This window comes from Amphibalanus amphitrite, unplaced genomic scaffold, assembly GCF_019059575.1.
Source record: "Amphibalanus amphitrite isolate SeventyFive unplaced genomic scaffold, NRLGWU_Aamphi_draft 000227F_arrow, whole genome shotgun sequence".
NCBI classification, from domain to species: Eukaryota; Metazoa; Arthropoda; class Thecostraca; order Balanomorpha; family Balanidae; genus Amphibalanus; species Amphibalanus amphitrite.
Window position 1 is genome coordinate 703,613 of NW_024881722.1, and position 15,885 is coordinate 719,497.

General features: G+C 56.9%; 1 protein-coding gene across 1 annotated transcript; it reads right to left on the bottom strand.

Moving 5' to 3' along the window:
* Nucleotides 1–12,720: 12,720 nt before the first annotated feature.
* On the bottom strand, nt 12,721–14,843 carry LOC122385694. The gene is made up of 2 exons (XM_043374144.1): nt 14,658–14,843; nt 12,721–12,855 (listed from the first exon to the last, which is right to left on the bottom strand). Exons 1-2 carry the CDS (start codon nt 14,841–14,843, stop codon nt 12,721–12,723), a joined length of 321 nt encoding a protein of 106 aa, XP_043230079.1.
* Between the last annotated feature and the right edge of the window lie 1,042 nt (nt 14,844–15,885).

Below are 15,885 nucleotides of genomic sequence, written 5' to 3' on the forward strand. Positions count from 1 at the left end.
TCATCCGAGAGTACGCCGGCCACTCTCTGGACGTCGCGCCCGAAAGTGTCCGTTTTGGTTCAGTGACGCTCAACTGGCGCGGCGCCTTCTCCAAGGCCTCGGCTGAGGCCCTGACGGATCTTGGCCTTGGCCCCCGCCATCTCGAGCTCCTGTCCATTCGGACGCTTGAGGGCACTCACCAAGTCTACAAGATCTTCCGTAACTCCACTGCGACTGCAAGCGGTGTTGAGGGAAGGAGGACTTGTAGACAGCCCATGACCCGACAAGGGATCGGGTAGGCGAAGGCCTGGATACCGACACCAACCACACCGACCAAGCCGGACACCAACCAAGCCGTTTCAAGGACACCCGAAGGCGTGCAACAAAATCAAATAACGATGACCGGCGGTGTGCGGAGCGTTGGCGGGCGCGGGGGGCGCCGCCGACAGCAAGATGACGGCGGAAGCCCGAGGCGCCCCCCGCGCTCTCCGCCCGAAGTCGTCGAGCCCCGAGACTATAAAGAAAGGGGCAAATCTCTGTGATAGCGCCTGCGGCGCCAAGTGTCTCGTGATCTATGTTAATGGCGGCGCCTCGGCGCCGCCATCCGTACAGTGCATGTCTGTTATTACCCGTCATGAAAATTCTATAAATACATTCTAAATAGCCAAATGCCATCAGGAAGGAGCACTGGCGCCAACTGCTGGAGAAACTTGACGGGGCCGGCCTCAAGGAGACTCCCAACCATCCGGCCAGCCAGCGGTGGATCACTGCGCCAAATCCACCAATGCCAAGTGCAGCCTACGTCGGCGCCCTGAAAATCCGGGGGAACCTTGTCCTCACCGGCCAGAGGGCAGCTCGGTCTGGGCGAGGGCAAGGTTTCCACCCATGTGACGCCGGCTGTGGGAGGCCTGAGACTATGGGCCACATTAGTCAATCATGCGAAAGGACCCACCTCAACAGAACTGCCCGACACGACCGGGCACTCGCCCAGTTGGAAGGTTACCTTCGAGACTAAGGCGCAACAACCATCAAAGAGCCCTCAATCTCCACCCCGGCTGGGCTCAGGAAACCAGACCTGCTGGTGGCCACGGACAACATGGCCGCAGTGATAGACCTCCAGGTCGTCGCTGATAACGCCGACCTCAGTCAGGCAAACCAGCGTAAGATCACTTACTACGAGAATGACACCATCCGAACAGAAGCACAAACGCCACTTGTGACTCGACACCCGATCCGGTTCAGTTCGGCCACTCTGAACTGGAGAGGGTGCTGGGCCCAAGAATCGACGCAAATACTTAAGAGACTTGGCATTACCGACCATCAGATGGCACAGATATCCGTCCTGGTGATCGAAAACACGTACAAGATATTCAAGGCATTCCGCTCAACGGGACGACAGGCGGGCCCGCGACCGTGCAGGGCGACGCGGCAGGTGACGGGCAGACCGCCCTGAAGACCGGCCCCTGCCTAGTGGTGGTCGCCTCACAGCCCCCAGATGGAACAGGGGAGCGAAGGAGCGGATGCCATCTCTGCAAGGAAGAAAGAGGAGGAGCAGGAGGAAAAAAAATAAAAAATAAATAAAAAAAATAGCCAAATGCCTCGTCATCTAATTAGTGACGCGCATGAATGGATCAACGAGATTCCCACTGTCCCTATCTACTATCTAGCGAAACCACAGCCAAGGGAATGGGCTTGGAATCGTCAGTGGGGAAAGAAGACCTTGTTGAGCTTGACTCTAATCTGGCTCTGTGAGGAGACATGGCAGGTGTAGTCTAAGTGGGAGACGCAAGTCGAATGTGAAAGACCACTACTTTCATTGTCTCATAACTAACACAGTGATAAGGGGTCTCGAGCTCTTCGGAGTTCGCGATTCTCGATTCAAGGCGCAAGGCGGCTTGTCCGTCTGGCCGACCCACGCTGAGGACACAGTCAGGTGGGGAGTTTGACTGGGACGGTACGTCTGTCAAACGATAACGCAGGTGTCCGAAGGCCAGCTCAGAGGCGACAGAAACGCCTCGTAGAGCAAAAGGGCAAAAGCTGGCTTGATCTGGATTTTCAGTACGAATACGGACCACGAAAGGTCAGGTCAGTGGCGCGACCTTTCCATTACAAGTCAATGGAGAAAAACGAAAATGCCTCTAGATCCGTGTGTACGCATAGGAACAGTCCAAATATTTCAGAATCACAATGATTTGGACCACCCGTGATGACCAAGGTGTCATTTTTGCTGATAGCATCTAGAAAGGTCATCCGAGGTCATTTGAGGCTACAAACAGATTTTTGCCAATAACTCGCGATTGGAAAGAGATAGAACGCTGGGGATGGTCTCATTGCACCACCTTGATACCGAAGACGCCGGAAGCGGCGGAGCCTGCCAAGTTCCGCCCCATCACCGTGTCGTCAGTGGTGGTACGCGCATACACGAAACTCCTGGCGCGTCGGGCAGCCCACCTGTGCCCTCTCAGCCCCGTCCAGCGCGCCTTCGTGGTCGCAGACGGCACGGCTGAGAGCACAACGCTACTGGAGACCATCATCCAGACGGCAGTCCTGCAGCGCCAGCCGCTCTCCATCGCCTGGCTGGACGTGGCGAAGGCGTTTGACAGCGTATCACACCACTCTACTCCATCGTGCGATGCGCTTCGCGCGCAGGGCTGCCCCCGCAGTGGCCATCGTCGCCAACCTCTACAGGGACGCCACGACTGAGCTGCGGCGAGGGGCCAAGATCCTGACCACCCGCGGAGTTCGCCAGGGGGACCCCCTGTCCCCCTGGCTGTTCAACGCGGTGATCGACGAGGCCATCTCCCAGACGATCGGGACCGCGGAAGCCACCGACATACCACCCGTCATGGCCTTCGCGGACGACCTGGTGATTCTCGCAAGAACACCCATGCTACTTGAACATCGCATCAGCGAGATCACCAAGGCCATGGCCTCGTCGGGTCTTCAAATCCACCCAGAGAAGTGTTGGACCTCGATCGCTAAGGTCGACGGCAAGCAGAAGATCCGCTACCTCGACACACAAGTCCGGGTGGTCGTGGATGGCACACCGTTACCCGACCTCGGTCACGAAGGGGCGGTGAAGTACCTGGGAGTGCAATACTCGGCCCGCGGAATCAAGAGAGACAGTGACATTAAGATCGGCGCCCATCTCCAGGAGCTGCGGCGGGCACCGCTAAAGCCCCACCACCGGCTCCAAATCCTACGAACAAACGTGCTGCCAGCCGCCATGCACGCCATGGTCCTCGGAGACGTGCGGAAGGCCACGCTGCGACGACTAGACCAGACGATCCGGGCAGCCGTCAGGGAGTTCCTCCACCTCCCGAAGGACACCCCGACGGCGTTCCTCCACGCGCACCCCACCGACGGTGGGCTCGGAATCCCCGAGCTCCGACTCACCGTCCCGCTGCAGAGGACCCGGCGCATGACAAGACTGGAGGAATCAGAGTACCCGCCCGTTCGCCACCTCACTACCACCACCACTGCGCCTTGAATCGAGGCCTTCACCGAGACGGATGAAGGACCGCTGCCGGCTACCCCACACCACCGGGGAGAGAATCCGCCAAGAGCACCGCCGGCAGCTCCTCAACAAAGTGGACGGCGTGGGACTCCAAGAAGCTCCGAACCACCCGGCCAGCCATCGATGGATCACCGCGCCTAACCCGCCGATGCCCGGCTCGGCATTCGTTGGAGCCATACAGATCAGAGGCAGTGTCGTGGCCACCGGTCAGCGGAGTGCACGATCCCGAAGAGGCCAGGGGTTCGCCGCGTGCGACGCCGGCTGCGGCAGACCGGAGACCCTCGGCCACATCTCACAGACGTGCACCCGCACACATCAGAACCGCGTGGCGCGACACCACAGAGCCCTCGCCCAACTGGAGGGATATCTCCGGGATGCCGGCGCCACAACAATCAAGGAGCCCAACATCCCGACACCAGAGGGAATTAGGAAGCCCGATCTCCTGGTGGCGACCGAGGGAGGGGCGGCGGTCGTCGACGTCACCATCGTCGCCGACAACGCCGACCTCTCGGCCGCACACCACAGGAAAGTCGCCCACTACAACCGGCCCGAGATCGTGGAAGAGACAAAGACGAGACTGAACACCCAGCACCCCGTCCACTTCGGATCGGCCACGCTGAACTGGAGGGGGTGCTGGGCAACAGAGTCAGTCGCCCTCCTGAAGAAACTCGGAGCCACAGACCATCAACTGGCCCAGATCTCCATCGGAGTAATCGAGAACACCTAAAAGATCGTAAAGATCTTCCGCTCCACGGGCAGACAAGGGTCGGCACGGCCGAGCAGAAGGTCGCGAACGATGACGGGTAGACCACCCTGAAGACCCGGACCAACTGGAAGTGGGTCGTCCGACAGCCCCCGGACGCTAAAAACAGTCCAAAAGACCATCAGGAACTGGGGCGAAGTAGACGGCTCGGCCGCGATGTCCGTAAGGGCGACAGGAGGAGAAGGAGAGGTTAAAAGAATAGCCAAATGCCTCGTCATCTAATTAGTGACGCGTATGAATGGATCAACGAGATTCCCACTGTCCCTATCTACTATCTAGCGAAACCACAGCCAAGGGAACGGGCTTGGAATCGTCAGCAACATCATCCCGGGCGCCTTACACACCTTGGTGCTTGGGAAATGCAGGAGTACAAAGCTGAAACGACTCGACCAGTCGATCCGAAAGAGCGTCCGTTCTTGGCTCCACCTGCCTCCGGACACCTCGGATGCGTTCATCCGTGCGCGCGTGCGAGATGGTGGTCTCGGGGTCCCGGAGCTCCGAGTAACGATCCCGCTAATGAGGTACGATAGAGCCAGTCGTATCCTCAACAGCAGTTACGAGAGTGTACGTGAGCTCGCAGGAGGACCCTACATCAGGGGACTCCTGCACCAGATCGAGCCCGTCACCCGTAATGGAGTTCGACTCGACTCCAAAGCGGCCATTCGGCGGCATCATCGCGACACACTGTTGCGAACCGTTGATGGACGCGGCCTCAAAGCCGCTGCTGGCGTACGGGGACCCGCAGTTGCTACTGTACAGCGACCCTAAGTAAACGGTCCCAGCACCCTCACAGGAAACAACGATAAACTGTCAGAGGGCACTCACAGGAAACCTCAGCTGCTCTTGTACAGGGACCGGCAGTCGATATCAATGTTATCGGTTGTTACCGGACAGGACAGACTTGGGGTTCGTGTACAGTAGCAACTGCGGGTCCCCGTACCACACGTCAATGACTGGATCCGAGCGTAAAAGCCCCCTCTGCGGGGCTGTCACTTTGTCGGTGCCATCAAGGTGCGCGGCACCCTCCTGTATACGGCCCAACGGGCATCCAGGGCCAACACAGAGAGCGGCCGGGCCACCTGCGATGCGGGGTGCTCCACGTTGCAGACCCTAGCCCACATATCGCAGGTGTGTCATCGAACGGCCGCACCGCGCACCGCCAGGCACAATCGGGTTCTGGACCTGGCGGCCAAGTTCCTCAAGGACCGCGGGGCGTCGGCGCTGATCAAGGAGCCGACGATCAACACCCCCGCGGAACTTAGAAAACCAGACCTCCTGGTCAAGATCCGAGGACAAGTGGCAGTCCTCGACGCCCAGATTGTGGCTGACAACGGCGACCTTGATGCCGCAGGCCAGCAGAAGCGGGCGTACTATGACACGCCCGTCATCCGAGACGCTCGATCCTGGCTCGATTTGGTTCGTTTTGAGAGTCGAAGGGAAATGATTAATAGGGACTGACGGAGGCATTCGTATTGCGACGCGAGGGGTGAAATCCTACGAACTACTGCGAAAGCATTTGCCGAGAATGTTTTCATTAGTCAAGAACGAAAGTTAGAGGTTCGAAGGCGATCAGATACCGCCCTAGTTCTAACCGTAAACGATGTCGACCAGCAATTCGCAACGGTCACTACACGGACTGTGCGGGCAGCTTCCCCGGGGAAACCAGAGTTTTTGGACTCCGGGGGAAGTATGGTTGCAAAGCTGAAACTAACGAGAAACGAGAAACGGTCTAACCGCCCCCGGCTTGGTGCTAAGGTAGCGCTGCCGGTTTAGCACACCGTTATCAGTGCTCGCCACTGTGTCATCAGTGATGCCCCGAGTCCTGGAGACTCTCCCGCGCTTAAATTAACGGCTCTCCTAAGAGCTCGTTCTCTGCGTGGAGAACCCCGCCGAGGAAAATCACCGAATGGCGGGTGTCCAGGACCACACGGGTGCTCGTTGGGTTCTGAGCTACCCCTGTGACGGAATCTGCACTCAGTGCAACCCTCTTAGTGACGCCAATCCATCTGGGCGTACGTCACCGCGGCAAGTTGCGAAGAGCAAAAGCCGCCTGCTGTCGCACCTCTCAGAGGTGCACAGCATCTCGGAATCTGAAATCCAGTGGAGATGCCAGAAATGTCAGCGAACCTTCGTCTCTTATCGCGGGGTTGCCTCGCACTCCGCCAGGTGCGTAGAGCGGCCTCGTGGTGGGGGTGTCGGCGAGGCTGAAAGGGAGCAGAGGGGCGAGAGCCAACGGCCAGTGGGCCAGGACACCCCCGACACTCCCCCTGGCAGGGAACGTGACCCTAACCAGGAGGGTAACACACCCCGGAATGAAACGACACCCATAGGCTTCACCTGTGCAGAGTGTCAAAGGGAGTTCAACTCCAAGGCTGGAATGCAGTTGCACCGCAAACGCGCACATCCAGAAGCCTACAGCCAATCACTCCCTGACCCATCAGAGCGCGCTAAATTCCCCATAGACGTCCTCAAGGACATCGCGGAGGAGTGCCTAAAGTGGCCAGGTAGGGCAGCCTGTGGCATGGGGGTCAGTCAGTTCGTTTGTCGCCGATTCCCGGCTCATAATGCTGACCAGATCAACGCGCTCAGGAAAAGGCCAAGGTACAGGGAAGTAGAGCTGATGGTTAGAGCGGAGCTGGATGCAGGAAACGCCGAGGACGAAAACCTCCCGGCACCAGGCCAACCACCGCACGTGGCGGATAGACACGAGGGTGACCCTGAGGGCGGCCAGCCACCGCCCGAGGGGAACACCCCCCCCCCAGCGCAGGGGGCAGGACCGAGCGGGTCGAACGACCCCGGAACCGGGATCTAACCGGAGCCGCAGAGAAGGCCTGGGACTTTTACGACGCGGTTTGCGAGGGTGGTGACATAAGCGCACTGTACGGGGTGCTGATACGTGATCTGGCCCCCGACAGTCAAGGTGGCAGAGGGGTTCGGCCACAAAGGGGTCCTGCGCGCACAATGCCAGGCCCTGAAAATCCGCCTAACACGGGGGCGGTGCCCGCTAACCGCAACCAGCGGAAGAGGGCGCGCTATGCACTCCATCAAAAACTGTATCGGAAGGGACCTCGCGAACTCATGACGGAACTGAGGCAGCCCGGAACTGTGGGAAGCCACACCTTGCCGGACACCGCCGATGTTGCTCGTGTCTATGGGGAGCGGTTTGGCGCGGACTCACCTCAGGACAATCATGCCTACCGACCGAAAGGCACGGGGGCGGTCGAACTTGTACCCTTCACTGAGGGCGAAGTTCTCGGCATCATCAAAGGCCTGAGCATCGACTCAGCGGCCGGACCGGATAACATCACCGGTAAGATGATCGTCGGCTGGGGCGTGGACGTGGTCAGACCAATCCTCAACTCATTTCTCTGGACGGGAAAAATCCCGGACCAGCTCCGGGTGAACAGGACCACCCTGATCCCTAAAACGGCAAACCCCACAGGAGTGAACGACTACAGACCGATCACGATCGGTTCGGTCCTCAACCGAATGTACGCAAAGCTGCTGACAAAGCGCCTGGAAGCGCAGGTCCGAATCGACCCCCGACAGAAGGCTTTCGTGCCGGTCGACGGGTGCAGCGAACACACATTTGTAGTCTGTGCAGCACTCGAGGAATGCCGAAAACGGAGAAAGGAGTGTAATCTGGTGTTCTTGGACCTGGCCAAGGCTTTTGACATGGTATCTCACTGTTCCATCAAACGTGCACTTGAGAGGTTCAACGTGGGTCCGCGATTCGTCGAGATTGTGGGCGACCTGTACGCAGGCGTCACAACCGTCATTCGCGGAAAGCAGGGCCCGACTGACCCAATCAGGATGTCGCGTGGGGTGAAGCAGGGTTGTCCACTCAGTCCGATCCTTTTCAACATGGTCATGGACGAGTTGGTCGACCTTATGGGATCCAGGCACGAGCTGAGGCCGGGCCCAGACATCGATGGGTTCAACACCCTGGCGTTTGCGGACGATCTCGTCCTGGCCAGTGGTACAGTGCACGGGATGAACCAGCTGCTGGCTACAGCTCGGGGATTCTTCGATGCTCGATCAATGAAGGTGAACGCGTCTAAGTCTCATACCATCAGACTGGCGCCCGCCCCAGGCACCCGGACGGTGAAGGTGGTCGAGGGTATTACCTTCTCGATAGGTGATGAACCGATCATGAACCGGGAGATCACTGAGTCGGTCAAATACCTCGGACTATCCCTCTCCCCGAAGGGGCCGAACCATTTTGAAACGCATGCGGCAGTCAGACCTCCAGCTGATCCAAAAGGCAGCACTGAAGCCAGAACAGAAACTGGACATGGTACGCCGGGTCCTTCTGCTGACTCAGATGCATACCTTACGGCTAAGCACTCGGGCGCCGATACAGGAGATACGCCAGCTCGATCGAGTCGTGCGTAGGACGGTAAGGGGAATCCTCCACCTGCCTCCCGGCACGCCGACGGCCTTCTTCTACATGAAAGCGCCCGATGGTGGTCTTGCCCTGCCAGAGGTGTACTCCACCGTGGGTTACACCCGCCTTAAGCGACTCGTGCGCCTAAAGGCAAATGCGGACGAGCTCGTGGTCAGCTATGCCCGAGCGTCCGAAAGGCTCGAAAGGGAGCTGCGGTACTGGGTTGGGGCGCTCGGTACCGAGGACACGTCTCTGTCCAGTATCTCGCGACACTCGCGCGCTCGTCATTCGGCGCGAGCAGAGACCTACCGAACCACCCAGGTGGGACGGTTGTTCGACGCAAACGCGTCTTCTGTCGGACACTCATGGCTCACGAAACCAAAATCTCTCAGGGGCGGAGAGTTCGTAGCCGCGGTGAAAATGGTCTCGGAAAACCTGCCCACCCGGATAAACTTAACCCGCGGTCGGGGCGAAGGGTTGAAGGAGTGCCGGCGGTGTCGAGGCCAAGCCGAGACACAGCTACACGCCCTAAACGAGTGCCCAGGATCAAGGGAGGCACAAATTCGGCGCCACAACTGGGTGTGTGGACTGATCCGTGACCGAGCTCAAAAGATGGATCCGAGATCTACCATCCTGAGCGAGCACAGGGTGCCGTGTCACGGAGAGGAATACCTCCCAGACCTGGTGGCATGGTCAGTGGCACAAAGGCCACTCCTGTGGACGTCGCTGTCTGTTACGACAACCGGGCTGATCGCCTCAGGGCGCGGTACCGGGATAAAATCCGAAAGTACTCGGTGATTAGAGAGGCCCTGCGCGAACAGTTGAACAGTGACCCGGCCAGAAATCGGCCCGAGGTCACAGAGGTCTCGGTTGACGCGTTTGTCATCGGCTCAAGAGGCCTGATACTGCGCGAGACCGCGTGCGGGTCACTCAAAAAACCTCAAACTCACGGACAAGTCCTTCCTACACAATGTCCAAGAGGGTGTCATTAGGGGGTCCGTTATGACCTGGCGGGCATTCCTTAAGTAGTCCGGGACTGTACATACGCCCCGCGGTAGGACTCAGGCACAGGCCGTCGTTATGTATAGGGTTGCTGATAGGTAGGTAGGATGTATATCTAGTTCTATATATTAGCCTAGCATCCTTTTCTTTCCCTGTAGCCGGCACCCCGTTCTACGACACGTCATACGGTGGACGCGTAGTCGGTCAGGGCTGGCTCCTCGGAAGACCGCCCGGTAGTCGGTCGTTAGGAAAGCCCGCTCGGTAGTCGGTGCTTTATAGGATATAGGGCCGCTCGGTAGTCGGCCGATAGGAATAGCCCGCTGGCTTGTCGGTACTCCCCGCTCGCTAGTCGGAGCTTTATAGGACAGAAGGCCGACCGGTCGCTATGGCCGTGAGGACCTGCTTGGCTAAGGCTTGGGCTGGGGCTAACCTGTGATGAGGTTGGTCCCGATCCTACCGTACGTAGGGAGTCTCCTTCATTTCGCGAGGACCTTCTGGGACTGTCTGGCGGCTGTCCACTGGTTGGCCCGAGGGGAAGGCTGGAGCACTCGAATACCGGATTCACAGAATCCACAAAATTGGCAGCTATATTTATATAGCAGCCACCAATCGTGTTCACTACCTCCGTCGGGGGGGGGGGGGGGCGGGGATGCAACACTTAGACTAACTTAGAGCTGTATATAACTCTTAGATATAAAAGTCATCCCCACTAGGTGCCATTAGGATAGAGGGAGGGTATAAGGATAGATGGGGTGGAGCGTCGCGCTGACCATGTTAGATCTAAGTCCAAATATATCCAGTCTTAATCCTTGACGACAGTCTTGTCTAGTCCTTTGCGGTCCTCGCGGGCCGGTGAAGCCGTGGGCTCTGCTCCTGGGCCAACAACACCAGGCCGTGGTCCCAGACTCTACTCGGGCGAACACCTAACCCGAGCAACAATCTCCAAATAAAGGAATTGAGGGAAGGGCACCACCAGGAGTGGAGCTTGCGGCTTCATTTGACTCAACACGCGGCACAACTCACCAGGCCCGGACACCGTAAGGATTGACAGACTGATAGCTCTCTCTTGATTCAGTTGGTGGTGCATGGCCGTTCTTAGTTGGTGATTTGTCTGGTTTATTCCGATAACGACCGAAATCCTATTTAACTATTAAATATACTAAACTTGACACTCATATATTTCTTGGCACTCTTTGCAAACACCTAGTCAGCAATGGTGGCTGTTGTTCGGTGCAGAGGACGTCGGGAGCTCGTCAGACGCTGGCGATCTAAGGTTTCTATCAAACATAAGGTACGGGAAGAACAGTGAGCGACCGAGTGGAAAATGCACTCTGCATCTTTATACCCAGTCATGAAAAGGGGAATGTTGTAAGTTCCAGTCATTGTGACTTTCATTGGCGTATTTGACCATCATATATAAAATGGCTTCCGTCATCCGCTCACATTTCGATTTTCCCTCTGGATGAGAGGTGAACAAAAACGGTTTGTCTACGCCCGGCACGCGACACACCTCCGCAAGCAATGAGCCAGAAAAGTTGTCGGCGTTGTCGGAGGGTATGCGTCGGGGGCAGCCGTAGCGTGCGATGATCTTGGATTAACGGTGAAATCGGCAACGGTAGCGGAAGACACTGGGTAAACTTCACACCATTGGCTTAAATAACAAAATACGACGAGATATTGTTTGTTTCAAAAAGATGAAAGAAAAAAAGACGGCAAAAGAAAAAAAGCTCCAGCAAAAGCATGTTGACCGCCGCGGGGGTGAAAGCGGTTTGAACCACCATTGGCTTGGTCACTGGAGGACCGACAAGAAAAGGACGCTGGAGCGCGCCGAGACTGATCAGCTAGCCGTCGCCGGGGCGGTGACGACCACTTTATCAACAAGACCTGCAAGCACATATATCAGGCGAGAAAGAACACTTACATATATACACACAAAAGACAAGAGGCAACACAACAATCTATTTAAAAAAAGGCCAAAGAAGTTCGTGTGTCACCAGAAATTCGGCATAGAATCCGAAAAAAAGAAAGAAGAACATAGCAAATAAGATACCAACTCAGCCGAAATCGCAGATGTCGGATGGCCAGAAGGGGCCAATAGAGTAAGCAATCACAATGCGCAGTGTGGCAGGCAATGCACAGAAAATGGACGGAAATGGTTTCAAATGGTTCCGTAGAGTAGAGCTAGCCAATGGAACCTCTTGAACGAGGAACGGGTGTGGCTCAAAAGCTGCATTGCAAGCAACATTGATCACTTTGGCTTGTCGGCCTGGTTGGCCGTCGCCGGTTCGCGCCGGTAGCGCGCACAGTCGACGGGAACCACCGCGTCGTTCGGCAATTATAGCTCGTTTTTTTTAAGTTCGACCCTCACTGTAGTAGTCTTTTTGAACACAGCACGAGAATTGCTAGCTGAATTGCTGAGAAAACTGGTTGGCGCACATTGTATTGGGGTAATGAATAATAATTGCTAAATAACTTTTAAACGCCGATAATATGCCAATATGTTAGACGCCCTGAAATTTACTGATAAGTTCATTTATCATTCCTGGCATTATTTTAATTTATTATTTTGTAAACATGAATCGAACTGAAAAATGAGTTATTGTAGACAGTTTTTCCAGTTTTTTTTAGACAGTTTCTTAGGCAAGATTTTCCCAATAGCCGAGTTGGCTATGGGTATGAATGATAAAGGAAAGCTTATTTTCAGGACGGAAGATCCTTGTCGATTTTCTGCACAAGACCAGGCAACAATGTTAACTGGACTTTTTATTAATTGCCAAAGTGTGCCATACTCGTAAGCCGATCAGTAGTGGCTGAGCTGGTGGCTGAGCTCTTATTTCACTGATCCTGATCAGTACCGGCTTTACCCATGGAAACGGCCCCAGTCATCCGGATCAGTAGCGGCTTCACTGATCCGGATACGAATCCCTTTGCTCATGGAAACGTAGTCAATGTGCACCAACCAGTTTTCTCAGTAACTCAGCCAGCAATTCTCGTGCTGTATTCAAACTGCTAAAAAAACGAGCTATGAGAGGGAACTCAGAACTGGCACGGACCAGAAGAATCCGATGGACATTAAATCATGGCATTGTGATGGCCAAGGTCCGTGTTGACGCGATGTGATTTCTGCCCAGTGCTCTGAATGTCAAAGTGAAGAGATTCATCCAAGCGCGGGTAAACGGCGGGAGTAATTATGACTCTCTTGGGCTGCTAAGGGGCGGCCAACCGCCATCCCGGTCGCCCCAAGTCCCTACCAGCCGCCTCCTCGTGGCGCAGCCCGGGCAGCGGCCGTGGGGTTAGCGCCCTGCGGTCGGCCAAGAGCTGGAGGGTAACCGCTAGCCGGCATGGGTTGCCAGCCCGTGCCGGCGAAGCATACTGTGGCCCTAAAACACCGAACAAATCAAGTGGACAAGGCGGCGCGAGACGCCTACCACAGTGTACCAGGGCGGAGGGCGCGGAGGGGTCGGCGGGGGCCTCGGCTCCCGCCAGCGATCCAACACCCGACCCGCAAGTGTGTCCCGACTGCGGCCGGCGATTTACCACCTTCGCCGGCCGCAGACTACACCAACGCCGGGCCCACCTCGCCGAATTCCATCGAGACGTCGTCGAAGACCGGGCGGCGCTCAAGAAGGCGAGGTGGGACCCCGAAGAAAGACAACTCATGGCGATGCGAGAGTCGGGGATGGTGCGGCAAGGCATCAAGAACCTGAACCTGGCCCTGGCGGAGGTGATGCCCGGCAGGAGTGTGGAGGCCATCAAGGGACAGCGACGAACAGCTGTATACAAGAGGATCCTGGGCTCCCTCCTGCCGGACGCAGGCGAATCAAGTCCACCTGCCGCCGGGGCCGCCGCCGCGCCGTCCTCGCCGGACCTACAAGCGCGCCAACCATCCACGACAAACGAGGCGTACCCCGCTGGCTCGGGGCGGCCGCACTCTTCACCGATTTGCGACGTGGCACACCCGCAAGGGCAGCCCCAAACAAGTGATGTGGCACGCTCCTCGGAGCAGCCCCAAAACGAGGCAAACGCGAGTCCAGCCGCGGAGCCTCCGTCGAAAGACATGCCTGCCAGGGACTCGGCATCTCGATCGCCGAGCAACATCTGGCGTGAGAGAATCCGAGATTACTTTACGAGTCTCGGGGAGTCGCCGGGCGGCAAATTTACAAACTGTATACACGTCTTCGGAGACCGAGCCGTGACGTCATGCCAATGGGCGGAGTGAAAGGCTGTAGCGGCGCTTGGCAGGTGACGTCAAGTGCAGGGGCGGAGCGGAAGACTCGCGGATCGTGGAGCTTACCTACTCGATGAGAAATTGTAATGTTGTGTTGAATATTTACAACTAGCTAAAACCCCTGATCTTGTTTGGGAAAATAGTTCATCCGAAAGACCAAGTTATACTTACGATAGCATAATTGGTGAACACAGTTGCCTGCAAAGTTTGAATGTCAATCAGACCGATCGTCCACCAACCGCCTGTGGCCAAGTGGCTATTATCCTCGCAAATTACCTAGAGGAGCCGAGTTCGATTCTCGGGGCGGCGAGTTTTTCTCATGAGCTCCGACGTCAAATTGAACGGTTTTACGTAAGCCTATAAGTAATATAAAGCAAACCCCTCTTATTGATGAACGCGGTTGGCGGCTCACACGCATGTTGCAGGTCAGAGTGGGTGGTATGAAACGACGCGTCTCGACCGTCTCCGTGTTGTTTGCTAGGTGTGCACGCTGTCAGTGCACGGGTTTTGTGCATTTCGCCGAAAATCATCCTGGATTCTAATGAAATCGGACGTCTAAATAGGCCGACTCGGCGGCGCTCTGAACGGCAGACGGCTTAAAAGATCAACTTGAAACTTATACGCCCGTCTAGCGGCATCGATTTTGGCGAGGCACTTTTCGGATCTCTAACTATGCTCCAAAATGCCGAAGATCGTCACGTCAACCGTCCTGGCATTCGCCGACGATCTGGTTGTGCTGGCAAGGACCAGCCATGTTAGAGCACCGGCTGCAGGTGCTCACCGACACCCTCAGCCAGGCGGGGCTAGGCATCAGTCCGACCACGTGCCAGGTCCTCGTCCGTAAAGTAGACGGCCGGCACAAGAGGGCCAGCTCTGAGGCGACAGAAACATCTCGTAGAGCAAAAGGGCAAAAGCTGGCTTGATCTGGATTTTTAGTACGAATACGGACCACGAAAGTGCAGCCCATCGATCCTTTCGATTTTACGAGCTTTAAGCAAGGAGGTCAGAAAAGAGGTGTCAGACTCTCTTAATCGGCAAGTCTCAACAAAGAAAGGAAGATGGCTGCATAGCAGAGACCCCGGCCTACCACCGGTCAGTCAAACCCCGCAAGACACCGAAGCCGGCTCGTCCTCCGAACTCGGACGAACGCATACCTGCCCACACTGCAACAACTCATTCAAGACGGCACGAGGTCTCGGCGTCCATCGAGCTTCCAAACATTGAGCTCAAAGAGACCTGGAAGTAGCCGAAGGACGTGTAAACATCACCAAAGCACGCTGGGACCCGGAGTTCTTGGGGAAGTGCCGATTTTTCATATAGTCATCCACGTGTGCCGTATAACACGACTGGCCGAAAACGGGCTTAATATATTTCGACTAACCAGCCAAGAGCCTGGCTTTAAAGGTAGTGTGCCAGCTTTCTTGGACCATATGGAGTTAATGACCCGGATAAGGAGAACCGGATTTTTAGAACTTATCCATATCGCCCTGGGCCGTCGAGGACGCCTTCGTCGGGGCGGTCGGACGCTGTCTCAGCGCCCGTCCGCTCCGCGGTGGCGACTTGCTGGTCCGTTGCGATCCGGGGGAGCGTCAGCAGCTGCTGGCGATCACCCGGGTCGCGGGGGCGGAGGTCCGGGCATGGGCCCCTCCTCACCTCAACCAGTGCCAGGGTTTCATCTTCGCCCCATCCCTCCAACTCCGCTCTATCCCGGAGCTGGAGGAGGGCTTTCGCTGCGTGGGAGTCCGCGGGGTGTATCGCCCTCCCCGCTCTCCCAAAATCCTTATCCTCACCTTCGACACGCCCCAACCGCCGGCTTCCGTCAGGGCTGCTTACCTGTCCTTCCCCCGTCCTCCCTATCCTGCCCAAATCCCTCCGCTGCCGTCGGTGCCAGCGTTATGGCCACCGCCAGCAGCACTGTCGTGCCCCCCATCCCGTCTGCTCCTCCTGTGCCCAGGAGGGGCACGACTCCCCATCCTGCTCCAGCCCCTCGGTGTGCTGCGCCGGGTGCG